At 39.0% G+C, this 22,489-nt stretch overlaps 3 protein-coding genes across 12 annotated transcripts in view; 1 reads left to right on the forward strand and 2 right to left on the reverse strand.

Annotated features, from left to right (window-relative positions):
* Positions 1-11,368, forward strand: part of LOC125766529 (MICAL-like protein 1) — a 34,885-nt gene extending 23,517 nt beyond the window's left edge. For 3 of the 5 annotated variants that reach the window (XM_049432557.1, XM_049432558.1, XM_049432561.1), the window contains 7 exons: positions 769-953; positions 1,911-1,972; positions 7,040-9,828; positions 9,903-10,038; positions 10,107-10,178; positions 10,266-10,472; positions 10,555-11,368. In XM_049432557.1, coding sequence (XP_049288514.1) covers positions 769-953; positions 1,911-1,972; positions 7,040-9,828; positions 9,903-10,038; positions 10,107-10,178; positions 10,266-10,472; positions 10,555-10,620 — 3,517 coding nt within the window. In that variant the 3' untranslated portion in view covers positions 10,621-11,368. Of the gene's footprint in view, positions 1-768; positions 954-1,910; positions 1,973-5,422; positions 6,409-7,039; positions 9,829-9,902; positions 10,039-10,106; positions 10,179-10,265; positions 10,473-10,554 lie in introns of those variants that run through there. The other 2 variants (XM_049432560.1, XM_049432562.1) reach the window with 2 other exon arrangements.
* A 117-nt stretch (positions 11,369-11,485) lies between these two features.
* LOC125766532 (myb-like protein Q) lies at positions 11,486-15,962 on the reverse strand. Its single transcript, XM_049432569.1, has 2 exons — positions 15,822-15,962; positions 11,486-15,211 (listed from the first exon to the last, which is right to left on the reverse strand). Exon 2 carries the CDS (start codon positions 15,147-15,149, stop codon positions 14,301-14,303), a length of 849 nt encoding a protein of 282 aa, XP_049288526.1. The 5' UTR covers positions 15,150-15,211; positions 15,822-15,962; the 3' UTR covers positions 11,486-14,300.
* LOC125766530 (Kv channel-interacting protein 4-like) overlaps positions 15,659-22,489 on the reverse strand; it is a 65,521-nt gene continuing 58,690 nt past the window's right edge. For all 6 annotated transcript variants that reach the window (XM_049432566.1, XM_049432564.1, XM_049432563.1 and 3 more), the window contains 3 exons: positions 16,430-16,503; positions 16,151-16,363; positions 15,659-16,074 (listed from right to left, as the gene is read on the reverse strand). In XM_049432566.1, coding sequence (XP_049288523.1) covers positions 15,964-16,074; positions 16,151-16,363; positions 16,430-16,503 — 398 coding nt within the window. In that variant the 3' untranslated portion in view covers positions 15,659-15,963. The remainder of the gene's footprint in view (positions 16,075-16,150; positions 16,364-16,429; positions 16,504-22,489) is intronic.

Consider the following 22,489-nt stretch of genomic DNA (forward strand, 5'->3'; position numbering starts at 1 on the left):
CTGCCTCGGGTGAAGAATAACGTCAGCGAAGCCCAAGAGAGAACAGGAGGGAAATGTCTGGCGGTTGTATGCTTCCGAATGATTAATATTAATATTGCGGAGTGTTGTGATTGTGAGAAGCAACCGTGATGGGTATAAAGACGTACCCGCCGTAGGGTACGGATGTGGTCACATTGGTGCACGTATTACGTCCCGTTTTGAATATTTATTAGTCACCGTGAAACCGAAAACCGTTCCGTTTTATTTTCAAATAGACCGTTAACGTAACGTTAAAGTTTTGCTTCAGTATGCCAGTTTTGGTTTGTTAGACTGTGTGACCAATGAGAAGCTTAAATGCATTAATGAAATTAAATATAGGTTTTAGGAAAGAATTTCTCATTAGTTGTTCCTAGCCTTACTTAACTTTGAAGCGTTTGTGTGTGAATGGATGTGTTTTTTTAAATTATTAAATCATTATCTTTAAGGGTAGTTTCTAGCCAGTGAATAATCTGATATTTTGTCTAAAATATTTTCATCCTTATTTTGACATAATTACTTCGGTTTTTCCCACAAATCATACTAATTTCATTATACTAATTCTATTTAAAAGCAAATGTTTTAAAACTTTACACTAACGGTGATATTTTCTTGTTCTATTTCATCCCTAAAAACAAACGCACGTTGCTTGATGTATTTGTGTTTCTGTGTGTTTGTTGCATATTGTGTGTGTGTGTGCGTGTGTTTATTGTTTTCATACCCGCATCCGGCCGTTTGCCACCCCTATTGCAGCGATTTTGCAAGCCTCAACAAGGACAACGTGTACTACAACAATGAACTAGCGTTCACCATCGCGGAGCAACATCTCGGCATACCGTCGCTACTGGATCCGGCTGATATGGTCAAATACGAGGTGCCGGATCGATTCTCAATTCTCACCTACCTGTCCCAGTACTACCGAGTGTTTAGCAATCAAGGTAGGTCCACCGAATGCAAAAACTCACAAACAGTTCATTTCTTTTTTTTTTTAGTTTTTTTTGTTGCTTATGTGCACAGTCAACGATTCGAAGCTAGCGGACAGGAACTGCACATGGGTTAGCTTCTAATCATAACCATCTTGAAGTGTTGGTAGCTGACTAACAGTTCTCCCCTCAAACTAGAACCCTGGGCACGCTTTTTTTGTGTACACCACTCTGGGAGCATGTCATGTGCGAAAGCCGTATGCTGGTGTGTTGTTTACAATGCAGCAACAGAAGAAAAAAACACTTCAGCTTAAGCATAGCGGTGAATGGAATGGATTATAAGTCGCACGATTCCACACTACACACAACCCCCCGTGTGTCAAGGTGGTGGTAATTCTACTTTATGATCGAAAACCAGTGTTTGACCGGTATTGCAGCTGGTTAATGGTATGCGAAAGCAATACCAAATGAAGGAAAAAAAATCATACACACAGGAGTGTCTAACAATTAATGGTCCAATCGGTTGACAGTGATCCGTAATGGTAAATGATTCTGCGATCATGGTAAAATGATAACTTCAATTGCCAAGCCTATGGTTTTGTTTTTGTTGTTTTTTTTTTGTTTAACCGATTGCGATTCAACACCTGTGTCCCTTCATAAATGATGAAATTGCAATTGAAATTAAATGTTCATGCAAATTGAATTTGCCAGTCGAGAAGGATTGTTTCCTCCCCTTAGGCTAATGTATGCTTGACTTGTGATTTTGTTTTATCCAAAAACTTTTTTTTTTGCTTTAAGGTTTTTTAATAATATTTCCAATACATATTTTGTACTCCTGTTTTAGTATTAAACCCATCCATAAAAAATCAATAATATTAATTAAAATTTATCTATCTTTTTCTTTCTTTTTTCTCTTTTGTGTGGAATAAACTCTATTATAAATGAACGCGTCTGCCTGCTCGTAACTTGAAGAACCAGCGTCTAATAAAAAGGTCGTCGATAAGGACACCAAAACCGATGACCTAACCTCGAAGGTAAGCAACGTGCCAGAATGAATGGACAATAAATCGCTCGTGAATCCGTACGATCCGTTCGATCGATCCGTTGAATAAAGCTACGGTAGAAGTGTGAAATAAGTGCTTTTACCAATGCGATAGTGGTTACAATGGTGATGGTGTTGCAATGTCCTTATCCGTGTGAACTGTGTCGTATATCAGGATGATGGGTTTTCGTTTCGTTTACGATCGCCTGCTCATCGGTAAATTGGCTTTCTGGTTTCTGTTTGCTTGCGTGCTTATTACAACTCATAGAACGTAGAAGTTGATTATATTAATTTGCTTATTTAATTTATCAAAGATGATTTTTTTATTCAGATAGAACGGCCTGGCCTTATTGATAAATTTTTATCAAAGATGTTAGTTAAGGGGAAATATACAGTCAGTTTGATCGAAAACATCTAAACTTTTATTATTGCTTTCACTTCACGGTTTCAACGTGTATTTGATCAAAATAATGAAGTTATTTTTTTTAACTAAATTTTTCAAATGGAAACATTTCCCATCCAATATATGGGGTAGTTTTTCTTTTTAAAAATTCTTTTTTTTCTAACTTCTGAGTGTATATCTATGCCCTTAACAAAAAAAAAGATCAAATCCCCTTAATGGTTTCTTTAGGACAAGTTTGAACTGACTTCAAATTTTTAAATTAGTTTATGTCATCAGTATGTAAAGCAATATTATTTTCTATTTAAAATATGGTCGCTTCAAAAATCAATATTCCTCTATATTCTCTCCCCACACATCGGATAAATTAAGTCAATTTTCCGAGTCAAGTCGCATATTCCCACTGGAGCTAAGAAACTAAACAGCACCGTTACAGCACTCCGTAGGCTCCCCCGTAGACCATTCCCATCGTGTCTGCGCATCTATGCGCCATCAATCCGTGTGCATGTTGGTTGTATCAACCCGTAATATCATCATTACCATAATCACATCTTATGGTGCAGATGGGAAGGGAATGGGGTGAGGGATTGTGTTGTCCAGGTACATGGCGGTGGCGGTGAATTTCTAGGTTAACCGTCCGAATGCAGAGTAATTGGATTGCGAAAAAAAAAGGCGATCAAAGAAAAACCTAAAGCTGATAGACAACAGCATCACCGGGCCAGATAGAGGGAAATGCTAACGCTATCTGGAGCCGTGATAGAATATTACATCTCAGTGGGAAATGATTTTGAGCAAAGGAAATGTACAATAATGATGGCAAATTATACGTAGTTCCCGTGGCCCGCTTGCGTGTCGAAGAGCTAGACCCAGTTCATGTATGGCATTTTGCACACTGCCAACCACCGCACGTATATCGTTTACCGGTGCTCTGCTCCTATTTCTGTAGTTTTTTTTTGTATTCTTCATACTGACCACCGGAGGCCATGAATAGGTTAGTTCGATATCAATTTCACTCACCCGTGAACTGTGATTTAACTCGTGCCTGTGGGGTGGAGGGAATATTTTCCTACCCCACCCGGGAGTGTCTATACAGTGGTGTGAAATTTGGAGAAGTTGGTCTAAACTGTAGTTAAATCTTGTGCAGATTTAGATGAAATTAACTGAAAAATTGTAAATGATAGTATCAAGTACTAATTGTATGTTAATATACGAATTATTTTATATTAATTTCTTTATGTAGTTTGATATATGCTATTTTTATTCAATACACAATTAGTATAAGAGTTCCATTTAGACATAATATACAATTCATACCGTATGTTGTACAGAACGCTCCTAAAAAGGTTGTTACTGATGGATGGTACGTCTAGTAATTTGAATTTCTTTTATGAAAGTTCCCCCACAAAAGCGATATTACAATACATCAGTTTATTTTTTTCTATAAATCAACTTTTTCAAACAATCTATAGAAAAGTGCAACACGCATGTATAATTACGTGCTATTCAAAAGTATACTTTTGTCAATTTAACCGAACGGGAAGGTACAACCCGACGGAAATGCAACCAAACGTTGCACCGGAAATCCATTCATCGTTGTTTCACCTTCAGTACGTATTTAGCCCGTTTTTGGCGTAGCCGGAAGTGTGCTGCAGAAACTGGGATCGGTCCATTTCTTCTGTCGTGTGGTAGATAATAGCATCTTTTTATTCCGTACCATCGAACCAAAATCGAACTCTGCTATTGTTTGTCCGACGCGCTTCTATCACGCGTTTTGTCGTGTCTGATGTTCAGTGAATCATTATGTAGTTTTTTTTTTCTAAATGCTTGGGTTTTTCTGTGCGCTTGAGTGGTTTTTAATTCGAACGACAGTTTTATACATCAGCTTGATGTTGCATCCACCGTATCCTCCCTTGTTTGTAGGGGTAAAAACTAGAAGGCGAGCCAAATGGATTTGTGTGGTATGTTTCGTTTCGAAAATGGGTTGGGGTGTACCGTTCACCTCCATCCACCAGACGCGGTCAGTTGTTTAGAAGAATGTGTTAATTTTCACACGTTGGTCATATAAAAGTAGATCTTTCAAAAAGCTCATTTTATGCATGCAACAGAAACACGCCTTTTTTGTAAAAAATATATCGTAAAGAATTTGAATACATTTTTCTTATGTTAAGCAACTACAAATTACACAACTGTTGTGTGCTATTTCCGGTGCAGCATCTGATGCTCGAGATTTTACAAATGTAAAGTTCGTCGACAGACAACACGCTTCAGACAAACATTCACGCACGTGTATACAAACGCACCCAAGCTGAACGCGACGAGATCAAGGTGTTGTAAATGGCCATTCCCCAATGCATTACGTTTTGAAAGCTGTGATGGTATAGCGTACATCACGCGTACACCGGCTACAGTTTAAGTAAATATGTGTTCCACAAGCAGCCGGCATTTCACTGCTGGGTGTTGTGTGCTGATCATCACAGCTGAGTCATCACTAGCACGGGAGATAAGGCTTTATTTCTAATGAAGTGAGAAAAAGATGACTAACTCTGATGTTCGGCTTACTCGAAAGCAGAAAAGAGAGCAACAATTGTGCAGCATCAAACACATTGCTGACTGTTTCATATTTAGTTGGCCATCGTGCATCATGCCGATGACACGAGCTTTATTCGTTTGCTATTAAGAAGTAGTGTATCGCAAGTGATAAAACGTTGTAAACTAACTAAACACACCGTAAATATTGCACCTCTTTAGTTCTTGTTACTAATCAAACTAATCCTAACAAAAGGCTCCGGAAAATAGTGCATTCGTAGTGTAGAACTAGGTACAGATTTCACCGTTTGTGAAGTGTTGTGTGGTTTTTGCGATAATATGATAAGCATATGCTCACCGTGTGTTTTCTATTTTTTTCTCTTCCTCTCTATCTTTTCTTTTTTTTTCTTACAACTGCCATCTGCCGTCTTTTATCCGTATGCTGTACACAACCATTTTGTTCCCTTCTCATCGATTACGTGCGCTATTTCATCAAAACTGATCACCGCATCGCAGGAGGATAACAACAGTTTGGACATAGTGGGCCAATATAAGCCGGAAATTTTCTGTTAAAAGAAAGTGGCATTAAGACTTGCGTCGACAGCAAACTAGTAGCAATAGTAGTCGCGGGTCTAAGAAAGAAAGAACAAACAAAAAAAAACACAGGAGGAAAAAACCAAATACAGCCTAAGAAGAACTACCGTACATTAAACAACAACAACAAAAAAAAAACATTGTAGAACAACGAGAAACTTCCCAAACGCTACACAACATCAAACGATAAAGCTGGTTTGGTTGTGTGGAGATACAGCAAAAGTGTGAAAAGGCAGAATCTTCTGAAATTTGAGTGGAAATCGGATCTGTGTTTAAATTGAAGAATCTCTAAGTATAAATTAAATACCCAATTAAGCAAAAAAGTACGTGCAGACTACTATAATATTGGTGATAAACCAGTTGCAAATAGTGAAGAGCAGATCGAACAAATCGACACACAAATCAATACCAAAACTGAGCATAAATCTCCACGAACGTTTATGATAGTTATTTGTTCGTTTGTATGTTTTGTCTTCGATTAGTATCGTTCCGTAAACCGTTAAGCATAAGCAGTGTTTTTAGTAAACTGTAAACTGTTCATCATTACCATCATTCATCGACGTCACCACAAACTCAACCGTACCAATAGTTGTTTATCGTCTAGCGTCACCTTAGCACGTAAACGGGATATTTATAGAGGTTGCGGATAAAAAGGAAAATCCCTTAATCGCAAAGAAAGCGTCCGTTACCACTGTAATTGTGTAGATAACGAAAAACAGAAATCGTATCGATGAAAAGAAAAGCTCATTGCAACAAGAGTTAACCAACGCACGCAGTTACAGAACAACTAGTGAATTTCTCCATCAAACATATTGTTCACCCAGCCGGGACGACAGATCTATACCTTCTTCTCCAATACCGGATAGCTTTGGAATCTGGTGTAACAGTACGGAAAATAGCTATACCAGGTAACGTTCGACATTTCCAACAGAGATGATCAGCATATGAAACATGGCAGACATGGCTTAGAAACCGCACACAAACACACAACTCACACATGCATTGTAGTGATACATTTTTAGATCTTTGCTTCAAAGCTTACGAAGCTAAACACAAGCTGCGGATAATGCGATTAATGCGTAACATTAACATACAAAATCGTCGCTTTTCCAGTTGATTGAGCTAATTCGATCACTTCCTTTTGTGAGCAAAATTTAACACACGATATGACGGTAACAATTAATCAATTAAAGGGTCAATTTTTATTCGCATTAATGCTTTCAATTTTCTGATCTCTCTCCAACTTCGTCACGTTAGTACTTTATTTGAATTGTTGCTTCCATGTGTTTTGTCTTTGTTTTCTTTTTTGTTTTATTTATGAATTTATACGTTTTAATGTTTAGCTTATTTTCTTTTCTCTGTTGTGATTGTATTGTCCTATATGTTGTGTGGTAGCTATTCTGCCTGTAGGAAAGCTATAATATTTTCAAACTGGAAGCATACATTTCTACTGACCTTGGCGGTTTTTTAACTTTCAACGCTTTACATTTTGATCTACTGACATTCGCAATAACGCATTTGCTTTTTACTAATCCGCAGATGGCAAACATACCGGCATTTGTGGGCGTTCCCAAACGTGCTTCCTGCAACCGTTGTAGTAATCCCATCTTTCTGGCAGAACGCATCAGCTTCGGGGAAAAGAGCTACCATCGCTCGTGTCTCAAATGTGCCCGTTGCGGTACGCAGTTGACCGTGGGTAGTTTTTACGAAACGGAAATCGACGGTGAATATTGCTGTGAAACCTGTCCAGATGAAGAGATACAGCTGGAGCAGCGACGCGAATCATCCCCTTCGTCCGAAGGAAGCGGCCGTTCGTCAATTATCACCGGTGGTGTCACACCGGTTGCTGGAACTGTAGGGCTACCGAAGAACGTTCGCAGCAGCAAGCTGCTTGATCGGATTTCATTTTTCGAATCCGCACCGCTAAGCGATGAAGAGAAAACGTCCAATTTAGAACGCAAGACGCGGATGAGCAACTTCCTGAAAGAAACGCTCAATGAAGTAGAAAAACACAAAGATGAACCGCCCGAATTACCATCGAACGGACCACCAAGTTTGTTGGCAAACAGTTTAGAAGCGAAAGAGACGAATGATGCGGTCGATTCGGATAATGTGGATGATGAGTTTGAAAAGTTGGTAGAAGATCTAAATGAAGATGATTTGGGCAGTGGAACGAATACATCTCTGGACGTCATTCCTGACAGTGTTCCACATGAAGATAAATTTGAATTGCAAACTGAATCGACAGTTCCTGTACATACCGAGCCGACAAAAGATCAAGTACTTCCTGCTGTTGAAGGATCGGAGATGAAAGAGAAAGACTCTTTGAAAATAAATTCATCGATCGTAAAGCTTGAATCTTCCGAAGATATAGAAGAAGCTGTGCCTCTGACGATACAACAAGAGTCAGATGCATTGAAAAATTCAAGCACTTCAAATGAAGCTCGGAACGAAAAGGAAAGTGTTCTGAAGGAATTAGATGTTGCTGCCAAGGCAACAGAAACTATCGAATCCAGTGATTTGAAGATCTTAAATCAGCAGGATGATATTGATGATAAGCAAACTGAAATAAAACAGCCATCAATAGAGATCTCAAAGGAAGATGAGCAGGAAGTTTCTGCCGTCGGCGTTGAAATTATCATAGGCTCCGAAACTCCGCCATCTGTTGCAGAATCGGAACCACCTACACAGGAAATAGATGTGCCTGAAGAAAACGACAGTACTGAGTTGGAAATAGAACCCACGAAACTTAAGGAAGCGACAGAAAACATTGAATGTAAAACATTGCCTAATGAAACTGTAGAAAATACGGTTCGTGATTCTGAAGTGCCTGTGAATGAAGACAAGAAAATACCATCTGAAAGTACGGAAGTAAGCAGCGGTGCTGAGAACGTGCCACTTAGCACGGAGCAAGATACAAACGATGAAGAACAATATCCATCCGATCTTAATCCATTCGGAGATGAAGATGATAATGGAGAAGGTGATGAAAAAATAGTAGATTTACGAAAGGTTCCAGCTAGCGGAAAGCCTGTCCCTACTTTGCGACGCGTTAGCACAAATCCTTTCGGTAGCGATGACGAAGAGGAAGACAATCAGCAGTCTCCGTCGTCGAAACCGCCGAGACCACCACCACCAAAGGTGAAACCGGTCGTTGGCATTGCATCGTCAAAACCCGTCCCGGCGAATCCTTTCGATGAAGACGATGATGATGGTGCGACCGACGAGCCGGAAATAGTGCCAGTATCGAAACCTTCGCCTCGTCGAACACCGGTTCCGACGCCAAGAAAAGCGCATGCCTATAACGATTCCATCAGTTCTTTGGACAATTCCTTAATGTCAAGCAGCCGGTTGAGTAGCTCGAATGTATCACTAGCGTCCAGTCTGGAGAGTGGACCTTCTTCAATGATTGTTTCGAAACGTAAGAAAGGAAAGGCGCCCGATATTCCAGTGGCACCAGTGGGTTCTTCGACACCGATCCTATCCCAGCAGCTTCAGGCAGCATCGTCTAGTGCAGAGAAAGTGTCAATTGAGAACTTATCTACCAGCAGTGGAAGTGGCACCCTGACAACACCGCGCAAGAAACGTCTAGCTCCGGCACCACCTCCGATACCTCACACTACATCCACTCCAAAACAATCTTTGCATCAGGAGGATAGCTTACCGAGAGTACCTAGCCAACGATTGCTTACTGTCGATGCGAGTCTCCTGAGCAATCCCGATCGTGAACCATCCGAAACAATGAGCCGCGGAACAAGCAACGAATCTGTGGTATACCGCAGAATTATCGTTCCGCTAGTTTTGGATGAAGATGGACCAGAGTCTCCGGTGCACGAAGGCTCAAATGCCAGTGGGCGACAATGGGAAAAAATGAAAGACAACAAGGAGGCACAAAACCGGAACCGTCAATCGCAAAGTTCCCCTACTAGCGAAGGAAATGGGCATAGTTTTAGTAGTCCTGGAGGGGGTTTCTCTATTCTTGCGAATAAATCGTCCCAAGGCAAATGGAAACGTCGCAAAGGTCCTGCACCAGCCTTACCGTTGATCGCTGCTCCGCTGCCGGAACGGAAACCTATCAAAATGTTACCGCTCAAGGAAATTCATCAGGAGTTGCAGATCATCGAGACGCAACAGCAGGGTCTTGAAAAGCAGGGTATCGTACTGGAAAAGATGATAAGGGAACGGTGTGAGGGTGTAGAAGCGGACATCGATCTCGATATCAGGTTGCAGGCTAACTCGAAGGAGGTTGAAGATTTGATAATGCAACTCTTCGAGCTGGTGAATGAAAAGAATGAATTGTTTCGACGGCAAGCCGAACTGATGTACTTGTAAGTATTATTAGCTTGGTGATACAGGTTAGACCATAACATTATTTATCATTATTCTGTTCATTCTTTGGTAGACGGCGAATGCATCGGCTGGAACAGGAACAAGCCGATTTGGAATACGAAATTCGATTGCTGATGGCACAACCGGAAAGGAACAAAACTGACTCGGATAAGGAAAAAGAGGAAGCTTTAATTACCCGCTTAGTCGAGGTATAGGAATAGTCGTATTGTCTTTCAACGAAAATAGTAATTAACGTTTTTATGACGAACATTTTTAGATTGTCCAGCTACGTAATGAAGTTGTCGAGTGCCTGGAGATGGATCGTATACGCGAGGCAGAAGAAGATTTGGTAGGATATTTATTTCCTCGAATTTTGAAGCTTCCCAAACAATTAATGAGCTTATTATGGGTTTCTGCTTTCATCAACATGTTTTAGTCAATTAAGCAAAGCATTGAAGAGCGAGCAGCAAGCCAACAGTCGAAGCATGGAAGCAGCAAAAAAGATCCACCTACCAGCTCTACGGCACTTTCGCTGACCGATGCCGAAAAGCGCGATTCGTCAACGAAGCTTTCGAAGAAAGAGAAAAAGAAACTGAAGGAAGCAAAAAAGTTAGTGAAATCGAAAAAGATTGACTCGGAAAAGGTAAGCTAATAATGAGAATTTTAGTCATAATACTATGTGCGCGTGCCTGTTCTAACAATGATTTACTCCTGTCCATGCTCAGGATGCTGATGAAACAGAAAGCAGTGCGGTAAAGGAGAAGAAAAAGAAACGAAAGTTTCTTTTCTAAACGCCATGATGCTGTATGTGCAGTGGGAGATCTACTTTACCGTGCGGCTCTCTCTCTCTCTACGTACGCCTGTAGAAGGCTTAAAGCCATATTCCAATGAAGTCAATATTCCGTTCGAGACGGTTTTGAATACATTCCTGCAGTGCTGATCAATACACGGATCCGTCCAACCGTTTATGTTATGCGAAAGCTATTCAAGTAATCATCTGAGTAATCATTCGTGAGGACGTCACGCCTTACTCTGTAACGCGTCCAGTTTCAATTATGGTCAGATGAATTAGAGGTGCCTGTTCGAATATTAGATTTGAGAATCATTAGAATTGTTGTACACCAGTCGGATGTTTCTTCGATGGGGTCGATTCCAATACGTTAACGTTACATGTTATATACCACAACGTTTGCTACATGTCCTGGACATATTTCAATCATCGCATTTAATTCAATCGTGAATCGGAGATATACACACACGAATACTGTAAGCTGGTTAGCATACTGCTTCGATACTCCGTACCATTTTTGTCCATTTCATTTTGCGCACATAATAGTTTTTAAACGATGTTTTGCTGATAATATTACTCAATTTTTACCACTATTTACATACAACAATTATAATCAGAAGAGTGTCCTTTCTTGCGAAGGTTATGTGCATAGTGATAGATGGTATGAACTATATTTGCCTAATAGTGTAAGAAATAAAATTATGATTGAGCTTACCGTTGGAGCTACACATACAGAATAAAATGAAAAACATTTTTTCTAAACTTCTCAAACGATGACGTTCGAAAATCCGGTGCAGATAAACTTGTAGCAAAAGAACCGTTTTCTCACATGCACACAGAAACACAGTTAATCATCAATAAACAAATTCTAACAAATATACACATCAGGATTTATTAAGAACGGTACGAACTTTAGTAAGATTTTCTTTTCTCGCTTCCGAACTGCAGTTCGTTCATACAGATAATTTGCTGCTTTAATTCGCGTACAATCATCTATTAGCTAACGCCCGCAAGTACTAGGAACAAATTTTGTATCGTTCTTTGTTCTACTAACAGTATCAATTACCTGCTGCTGTTTTAATTCCTGTTTGCTATCACGGTTTCTTGGGAAATTCCGCACAGTACATCGAATAACTTCTAAGTCAATCTACATATGCTTAGTCATCTGTAACGGTGTAACGCACTAAACAAAACAACAAAACGAAACGTTGTCACAACTCAACCATTTTGTTTTTGGGCAGATCGCTAACATCTTGCTGCAGTAACTATTACAACTTAATCCATGAATCTGGCAAAAGATTTGCATTAGATTGGTCATCTGTCCATGTCTTATTCTCAACCGCAACAAACTTAAACTTAAGATTAAGAACTTAAAAGCATATAAAAATATATAAATCGATGGTACAAATAATTAAGCTTGAAACGGATTTTACGAACAGCGTTGCTAGACATTAGGTACTAAATAATCGATTTTATCCTAATTCATGTTTCTCACACAAAAACATTGCACGCTGTGAGATAGAACTGGCATGGTTGTATCGTTTTGATTATGTATTCAACTGTAACGGTTTTGTTATAGTTTCGAGCTATATCCATTTAAGAAACTGTCTTCGACTACTACACTCGCTGTCACTACACGCTTACAAATTATACATCTAGATCAACAATTAGACACTATGATATCGTTGCTTGTTTTGCTAAGGGGTTTTGAACCCACCCATTCAAACCGCTATGCTTCGTTTTTTCTTCAGAGTTTTGTTTTGCTTTTCATGTAGAATATAGAGTTATACATATATTTGCGTTATAAATGGTTCATCTTGTTCGATAGGAGTTATATTCGTTTGTCTCTCTTCTTTTCTCTCTCTCGCTAACCAGTAACACGATTCGAATAGATATTAACACTTAGAACTCGCGGGTACGCACGTTCGGCTTACACAATGACTAGTTATAGCTCTATGTGACACTTTGTCAGAAAAATACGACTCTCCTATACTGTATCAACATTATTAGAGGGATGCGATTTTTGTGTTTTTTGCTTCATTAACGTATCATTTTAACTATGTTTTTTTTTTGGGTTGGTTTTTGTTTTATACTTGTGTTTGCATGTTGCTGATTTTGCTTGAAATGTTACGAGAGACGCTTACGGTAACAATAAACACGGATTTAAGGGAATAATTATAATCGTTAACGTCGACTGCGCTCTTTATGCCTTTTTTGTTTCCAAATTTGTGTTGCTTTCTTGTATAACTGATTCAAGGATGTTTAGCAATTAGCCAGTGTTGCCTTTTGCAACATTGATAATGAAACAGGAGGGATAAAATAAATAAATTCCCATTCATTCTTGCTCAATTGCTTGTGATACATTATTATGGTACTTTGTCACATTGCTCCATTACCGTAAGGGGGAAATGTAACAAAAAGTTGCATTGCACAAATGATACCGTATAATTTTAACGATTTGTCGTTCGAAACAATAACCGTTAGGCAAAATCTGTTTTTACGACACATCAACATTTACTAACAGGTTGCTTTCCAACAACACACTATTAACGATGGTGTTTATTGTGGTTTTTCTTTTCTCTCGTTTGCATTTCGCGGTAGTGTATTTATATTCCATCATGTTTACTGATAAGTTTGCTTGTTTTCATAACAGTGTTTCGATTAACTAGTAAGCGGTATGGTTAGTTTTGTTTATTTGATTGGTTTGAGTCCCTCGAGATGATGCGTTATAAGTGTTTGTTTAGTATGTATGAAATCTTTCTTTTCTCCTGTTTTTTGGGGGTTGCTTCTGCACGTTTTACTCCCTGTGACAAATGTTGTGTGTGTGATTTTTGGTGTAAAATTATTTGTATCTACTAACAACAATTTCGCAGATTTCAGCAATTTAGTTTTTGTCTTCGTAATAGGATACTAAAAATCTGTTGTGGGATTGTGTGTTTCGGGAGATATGATACAATCAAAGTGCTAGATCGAACTTTGGATTAGCGAACAGAACGTTCTTCTGCTGGAAAAGTCACACTCTGCAAAAAAGTGAACCCGGAGTTCCAGGCGTCCTTCTCAAGCAAGATCAGTAGATCGTTTCCCACCGGCATACATGTGTCAGGATTATAACGATGGGTTTGTGTGTGTATCGTTTATCGTAGACTTTATCGGAACCGATCGAGTTAAATCTACACTTAGGAGTCAAAATTAGGAAGGCACATAAGTGGACTTGTGGGAACTTTAACACCTTCGCATTTGCTCTTCATCCGCTATGACATGTCACCGTTCAGTTTAGAATATTTGTTACTCTTTCCTTTCCATCTAATTTTTACTCACCTTGTCTGAGGAACTAACCGATTGGAAAATGGAAGAAAGTGTTATGAATTAATTCGATAAATGTTCTATAAAAAGGAAGTTTGGTTTTTCATTACTCGACCTCGCGCTTGCTAGGAAAGGATAGGAGAATAATTCTTTGTGTTGAAAAGTCTTCGAAATAGTATCCCATTCGTACGAAACGATCGTATGGGAAGTTCGTTACAATTTTTTTTCCTCGCATCACTTTGTTTTTTACACTTTGCTAAGATCGTAATGAATCTAACCTAGTACGTATGATCATAGGGTAAGAGTTTTACAAAAAAAAACGACCACTACTGCTCGATAACGACCAATCGGAAGCGCTGTGCCGTATGCCGATTCGCCTCAATAGGTTAGGCCCTGCTTAGTGACCGTATACCAAGCCTTCACCTTGACCAGTGTCGGTGTAGGAACGTCGGACTGTGGTGCCGCGCGTAGCTGCTGTGATGGATCTACCGCAATCGGACAACAATTCAGTTCGTTCGGTCGGGTTACGGTACCACCACCACAGCAGGAACCGGGCGGTGACATTGGAGATGAAATCGTAGCAATACGGCCCGATGGTTGCAGATGGTGATGGTAGTGATGGTGATGATGGTGCTGATGCGAGGACGAGTTCGAGGAGGAAGCGGACAGCTGCCCCAGGTAGGATCCATTGCACGGTGGCAATGCCAGCGACAGTGTTTGGGGCGGTGCCAGCTTGGATGTGGGCAGTGGCGGGGGTGGCGGTGGAGCATAGCAGGACCCTTGACCGAGCCTTAGCGTGGACAGATGGAGCGGTTGCAACGGCTGCTGCGAGTGATACGTATCCTGCAGCGGAATGTGATAGTGCTTGAGCAGCGGTTGTTGGCTTTGCTGTTGCTGCTGCTGCTGCTGTTGAGCTGTAGAACAGGGCTGATGCGGATGATGATGATGAAGGTGACTCGATGGATGACTGTGTTGATGGTGGAAGTGATTCTGATGCCGCGCTGTAGCGTTCGTCTTGGTTCGTCCGTTGATCAGTATCGATTGTTTGCTTGTCCGGGACGTCCGGTGTCCTTTGGACGTACCATTGCTGATGCTGTTCGTGGTGCCTTGCTGCTGCTGCTGCAGGCACGACGTTGGTGCACCCGATGTCGGTGGTGGTATTTGTGTTTTTGCGCTTCCGGTGCTAGTAGTAGTAGTAGTAGTAGTAGCAGTTACAGCCGGTTCCATTCTGTTCACTATGCTTCCTGCGGTTGTCGTTGTTGGTCCGTTCGATGTGTCGGATTTCAGTACTGCACGAGAGAAGCAGAATGGTTAGCAAAGCGTTCGCGTTAGCAAAATGGGGAAAGAAGCGGTTAAAAGAAAAACCATAAAGTTTCTGTGTTATTTACATCCAACGTTCTCAGGTTGGGTTGGAGATGAAGATGATCTTTAAAGTCGATTTTGTGGGTGAAAGATGAGAATAATGATGATTTTAGCTGCTGCTATAGATAAATTTGATCTTTTCTCACTCGGTTGGTTTTACAGTTGAATGTAAATAAGAGATAACATTGCATGGAGGTTTGAAAGATGCAATAAATATTGTTGTAAACTTCATAAAATGTTCTTTAAATTGCCAAAGCAATATTGAATATGATAAAAGAGCACAAAAATCTCACAAATCTTGACGAGAGCTTGTTTTTGAATTGACTATTAGAATAATAAAACAAAACTAATTTAAAATATTATTTACAAAAAAGTTCCTACACAACAGAACCTGTTTTTATTTATTACCATTAAAACACTACACGCTGTATTATAAATGTACAATCAAAAACCATTTCTTCTTCCAAACAGTCATTTTAAGTGGTTTCTCTTGCTATTCAACTGTCCAATATGCAACTCTTCACAAGTGCTACTTACTTGCCGTTTGCAAACTACTCTCGTTTGAGTTTTCGTTGCTTTCGTCACCCTTCGGTTCTTGGTCCGAATCGTCCTCATACCCCGCCCCGTTGCTACCCCGCTCGAGCACATAATCTGGCAGCGTGTGAAGTTTTTCCAGCGGTCATATGGTCGAATCGAACACACCCATCGAGCTTGAGATAAGCTGATCCTTCCGGCAACAGTCGAGAAACTCTTCGATCGTGATCACACCGTCCTGATTGGTATCCATCTTCTGTTGGTGTGCGGTTTGGTAAAGCATTGAAGGATGGATTTGCATTGCTAACATAAGCACTTTCACCGAATCTTACCTGGAAAATTGTGTCCACCTTGCTTTTAATGTTAACCTCATCGGTACCACCATCATCCCGGGCACCCATCAGCTCGTAGATGGCCGTCACGATGTCCGTCATTTCTTCGCGCGTTATCTTTCCGTCGTGGTTAATGTCGTACAGCGAGAAGGTCCAGCAGAGTTTCTCCTCTAGCGTGCCTCGCGATAGTATCGATAGCCCTTGGACAAAGTTCTGGAACAGAAGATAATTTGTTTAGTGACAATTGCATGGATGTAATGCGATGAGAATGAAGTTTACCTCGAAGCTAAGTATGCCTGTATGCTCCTTGTCTAAAGTGTTGAACACGTAGTGTGCATATAAACCTGTATTGGCTGGAAAGGAAGAGAAATTGGAGCTTTTATTGAATGACATACGGGTCTAATTTTTGAAATGATATGTGTCCATAGTAGAGATGTGCAAAGTGAGTAAGAGTGAGATATTGAGTTGAAACGTTGTATTGATCGAGTTTCGTTCACTCACCACGAGGAATTTTAGCGACTCTTTTTTCACTTACTCGCTCATGAGTGTAAGCGTGTAGCCGTGGTGAGTGGAGTTGCAAAAAGAGTAAATACATGTGTACATACCCAAACTAACCAAATGAATATACTGCTCGCTCTGCCTAACTATCAAACCTGCATAAGCGAACATGTGGGCTAGGCTGAAGGACATGAAACGGGATAGTTTTAGGAAATTTATTATCATACTCAGAGGCGGATCATCCACTACGCAAACTAAGCGGCCACGGGGGGCCCCAAAATTTTTGGGGGTCCTTCCTCCGATCGGTCCTAGTGGATCTTTGCAAAATAAACCTCATTGATTTAAGATTATCGACAGTGCGACTCTCTTTAGTTTTGGGGCCCAATTACCATTACGCTTAGGGCCGAGAAGCTTGATCCAACACTGTTCCTAAGGCTTAGCCTTAGCTTTTTTTTGGGAAATTTAGCAAAATTTATAAATTGGTTTATGTTAATGCCAATTGGTTGAAATACGTTTCTTTTCACTCAAATAATGTTTTTAATCAAAAAAAAGATTAAAAAAAATGATAAAAAAAAAATAAAAAAATTCTAAGAATTTGAAAATTTCCTAAGGCTATAACCTTAGCTTTTTTTTGGGGATATTTAGCAAAATTTATAAATTGATGGATTTTAATGAAAATTTGTTGAAATAAGTTTCTTTTCACTCAAATAATGCTTTAAATTAAAAAAAAAAGAATAAAAAATCAGAAAAAAATTCAAAAAAATTTTTTACTCGAAAATTTCATAAGGCTTACCCCTTACGTTTTTTTTTGAGAAATTTTGCAAAAAAAAATTAAATTGATTTATTTTAATGCCAATTGGTTCAAAAAGTTTGTTTTCACTCAAATAATGCTTCAAAATAAAAAAAGAATAAAAAATCAGAAAAAATAAAAAAAATTAGAAAAATTAGAAAATTTCATAAGGCTCATTTTTGCGCCAAGTTTTGGCTATAAGTCGGTCGGTATCCAACAGATCGCCAATCTTTAACCTGTGGTCGATAGAATGCACCAATAGCTACATTTTCTTCTTGGACGGCTATGCCCCCAGATGTATGTGCCAGAAGTTATGCGAAGAACCGAGTTCCTTACCCTGTTTGAGAAAATGTAAAATTTTCCTCATTTTTCTACAATTCAGCAAAATTTTTAAATGTGATATATTTTATTGCGAATTTGTTGAAATAAGTTTCTTTTCACTCAAATAATGCTTTAAATTAAAAAAAAAGAATAAAAAATCAGAAAAAAATTCAAAAAAAATTTTCACTCGAAAATTTCATAAGGCTTACCCCTTACGTTTTTTTGAGAAATTTTGCAAAAAAAACGAAATTGATTTATTTTAATGCCAATTGGTTCAAAAAAGTTTATTTTCGCTCAAATAATGCTTTAAATAAAAAAACAGAATAAAAAATTATAAAAAAAATAAAAAAATACAAAAATTAGAAAATTGCTCATTTTTGCGCCAAGTTTTGGCTAAAAGTCGGTCGGTATCCAACGGATCGCCAACCTTTAACCTGTGGTCGATAGATGGCACCAATGGCTACATTTTCTTCCTGGACGGCCATGGCCTCAGATGTATGTGCCAGAAGTTATTCGAGAAACCAAGTTCCTTACCCTGTTTGATAAAATTTAAAGTTTTCCTCATTTTTGCACCAAATTTTGCTTATAAGTCGGTCGGTATTCAACGGATCGCCAATCTTTAACCTGTGGTCGATAGATGGTACCAATGGCTACATTTTCTTTTTGGACGGCTATGCCCCCAGATGTATGTGCCAGAAGATATTCGAGAAACCATGTTCCTTACCCTGTTTGATAAAATGTAAAATTTGCCTCTTTTTTGAGCAATTTAGCAAAATTTATAAATTTGGTATATTTTAATACCAATTGGTTGAAATAGGTCTCGTTTCATTCAAATAATGCTTTAAATAAAAAACAGTAAAAAATCAGAAAAAAATTATAAAAATTTGAAAATTTCCTAAGCAGAGACGGATCCCGTTTAATATCCCTGCCGATCACACTATCCCGCTTGTTCGCAGATGCAGGTTTGATAGTTAGACAGAGCGAGCAGTATATTCATTTGGTTAGTTTGGGTATTGTACACATGTATTCCGTTTCAACTCATGTGTTTCAAACGTTTCGTTTCAACTCATTTTTGTTGCAACTCACTCGCACATTTTCGTTTCAACTCACGTATTTACTCTTTTTACAACTCGACTCACCACTCACACTCATGAGTGAGTAAAATGAGCGAACTTTAAGTTATACGCTTATGCCGGGTTTTTTTATGACTCCGAAATGAGTCGTTAAACGAGCTGTCTCCTAATAAAGACTCATTCACTCTGAGTTGACTCACTAAAAAGAGTTGATATTCTCATCTCTGGTCCATAGTTGTCTTGTGTCCTGCTGTTGCCATTATTGAGTTGACATTCGTAATTAAAAGTTGGAATCGTTTCTGGATTCTATTTTAGTTTTTCTTTTGAAAGTTTGAAAATAAAGTTTGAAAACTTTGAAAATAATCACTGCCAGTCTGTAAAAGTTCCATAAATTAAGAAATTTATCAGACAAACTAGCTTAAGCTTGAAAAGAATTTCAAGTGAAAAAGTAAGACTTTTTTTCTCAAACTTCACTGGAATGTGGTGACATCGTTGTGGAATCCTTTCCTTTTTCTAGAGTTTGTTCAATATGTGTCATGTCAGGGAAAACTTTATAAGTGTGTGAGTTGGAAAAGCTTTTCACAGAACCCCTTCACCTTTACATATTTCAGTTCACCTTGAAAAGAATCCTGAAATGATTGCAACACATCCACTTGAACTTCCGAACTAAATAGTGTAAACCCAAGAGTATTAGTGTATCGTACAGTGATACTTTAAACGGTAATAAATCTGTTTGATCTGCAATCTTTAAAAAAAACTCAACAAAAGCTTTGTATAAAATTTCCTCCTTTTTTTGCTCAAACATAATCAAGTATCAGTGAAAGAGAATGTTTCACGGTTGGTTGCATTTCAAGCACTTTTATAATGCTATATCTTTTGATCAATAGCGCGGGGTTTTTGATTCGAATAAGTACATACACACGGGGATGTTCATTCCAATGGAAATACTTTACATTCACCTCAAAGAATGATGAAAAGAGGCGTAAAATCAATTACACGCTTTTGCAATAAGTGCAGTTTCATCGCTACTGCAAGAATCGTTAACATATAAATGTGAGGGGAAAAAATAACAAAATATCTATCATAATAAAATTTTTCCCTAGTTACATTAATAAAAGCGAAAAAGGAGAAAACTAATCCTTCATGACGCAATCAACCACCCCCGGGCTTTCCTAGCTTCATTCATGTTTATTTACAATTTAAATTTCCTCTTCCTCAAAAAGCACACAAAACTTTTTATACTCCCACCACCAAGAACCGCGGATGCTTCCGATTTTGGCGTAGATCCAACGTTCGTTTATTATTTACTTGCACACAAACTGCAATTTGGATGCTGCATTTCCGCAATTTGCCATTTGCCGCTCACACTATTTGCCAGTTCTTTGTGTGGTGGTGGTGGTGGTGACACTGTTAAGCTAAAGGATATCCGAACTCATTTCCTCTGCAGCTCGCGAGGGGTCCAAAGAAAAAAGAAACCCTGTGATGCCTGGTACGCAATCTTAGCGTTCTCACAACCAAGCGGCATGGCATGGTGGATCATTCTTTATACCCATTTGCTGTTCCGAATCTCGTTTTGCTAAGTTTTTCTCTTCCTTAATAGTGTCCTGTGTATGTGTGTTGGTGTGTGTGGTGTGAAAGTAATTTTGCAACGTTTCAGTTTTGTTGTTGTGGTACGGTATATTAGGGAAGGGAAGTAATGAAGAAGGAAACATCAAATCCTTACACCCTTCTTCCCCATTTGCCTCCCCCAACCTGGCTTTGAAGTTTAAATTGATATTTCATGTAGCGTTGGGCATGGGCATTCACTTTCAAGGACCTGCCATGAGACCTCATCAATCACGGTGGACTTCCTTTTTTCTTTTAGCAAACGTTAACTATCGAACACGAGGATCACATCAGCTTGCCGCTGCGATCGATAATCATTTACAGTGTTGCAATTTTGTTTCCAAAGCATCATTCAGTAGTTTTCCTATACTGCTGTAACCTTTATTTAAGAGTTGTGTTTAAAAAAAACTTGTTTGATTCCGTCACTCGTACTAGTGCCCTTTGGGACATTCTCGTTGTTAGCAAATGCGAACAAATTGGTTAGCGACTTTTCACGACAACATGATAAAACTTGTTCAAATGCTTTACGAAATTGTTGTTTCAGTTTTTGGGTGTTCTTTATTTGCTTACCCCCCCCAAACCAAACCAGGCCACGTGGAAGGGCTGTTGCGAAAAGTTAGCCGAAACAAGCGATACTTTGCAGTGGCCGTAAACGAAAGAAGCGCCAAACTTTCACCGAAGGTATATCTGTCACTACTTAACTTCTTGTGCCCTTGTACTCTTACAGTGCTACTGACAAATGTTGCCGTTCATGTTTTCTTAACTGACTCGTCGTTCGATCCGGTCCGAAGTCAAATCGGGTTGGGCCATTTTGCACCCGAAATGGTAAAATAACGAGTAGCAACAACAGAGTCGCAAGCTTGGGGCTTTGGGGGTGTGTGTGTTGAAAGGGCCAACACACACCCATAATGGTTCTCCCTGGTTTCCCTTGGCTGATGCTGAAGTTTGTGTAGCATTATTCCCTTTGCCGAGGTTTCTTTTTCGGTTGTATGTACTTGAAATGTTGTTGATTTTCATGTAAATTGACTATTTCATTGCGAATCACTCGCCAACGACACACAGAAACCTTTGGTCTATTTGGGGGAGGGCTGCCCCCAATTGCAGCTGTTACGGGGTTGCTGCTGCCAGTGATGATGATGATGATGATGATTGTAATATAATTCAGAAACACAGTAGTTGCCTTACATTAGCATACAGCAACAGACGTTGTTAGGTGGAGAGTTCATTTTTTGTATGGTAAAATTTAAATTTTAAATTTACCCCTGAATCTGCCTTTTATTTAGCTTAACGTCTCTATTATTTAGTACACTTATAAGTGTACTAACAGAAGGCACCATGTTGAGCTTTTCGTTACTTCAGATATTTTGTTTCTGATTTAAATGCATTTGGATCTTTTTTTAAGTGAATTAATTTACTGGTAAAAAGAAAATTAACTGACAAAGTCTATAAATGTCAGACAACTAGTAGTACACATCCATTTCCGTTCAAACTTTATTGTTTAGGTACACCTTTAATGGTTTACGAGAACGTTTTGAGAAGGGTTGATGTTCCCTATCCCAGTGGGATTATATTTTGACAACGCATATTTGATGAATTAAAGTTTTCAACACTTAACAGCCCTACATGATCCTGGCAAAAATTCCCGCTATGAAGATGAAAAAAGTAAATGATATTTAAATAATCGAATATTTTGAAGCTTTTCGATTAGCCAATAACATACAATAAAACGTTATACCCGATGATGTTCTAAAGAGAATAACGCCCCTGTCAAAGTATACTAATAAGTGTACTAAAAATACTATTTATGGTCGATTCTGTACTAAAAATTGTTGATCAGTAATGTGTCTTTAAAAAGGATGAAGCTTTGACGATAAGGAACATTAACTGCTCTGAAGTGACCGAAACAATTTAAATTTATTATAAATTCTAATTGTAAAAAAATATAATACAAAAGTTGTCTGGCTATGTGCGCATTCTCTGCAACCGACTGTCTGAAATACCCGAAAATGTCCCACCCCAAAAGAATTGTACTCGCACGAGAGGACTGTGCAC

The sequence above is a fragment of the Anopheles funestus genome, chromosome 2RL (assembly GCF_943734845.2).
Source record: "Anopheles funestus chromosome 2RL, idAnoFuneDA-416_04, whole genome shotgun sequence".
Taxonomy (NCBI): domain Eukaryota; kingdom Metazoa; phylum Arthropoda; class Insecta; order Diptera; family Culicidae; genus Anopheles; species Anopheles funestus.

Excerpts from the sequence above, each read along its gene's own strand:
- LOC125766532 (XM_049432569.1), bottom strand. The coding sequence starts at position 15,149 with ATGGAACCGGCTGTAACTGCTACTACTACTACTACTACTACTAGCACC.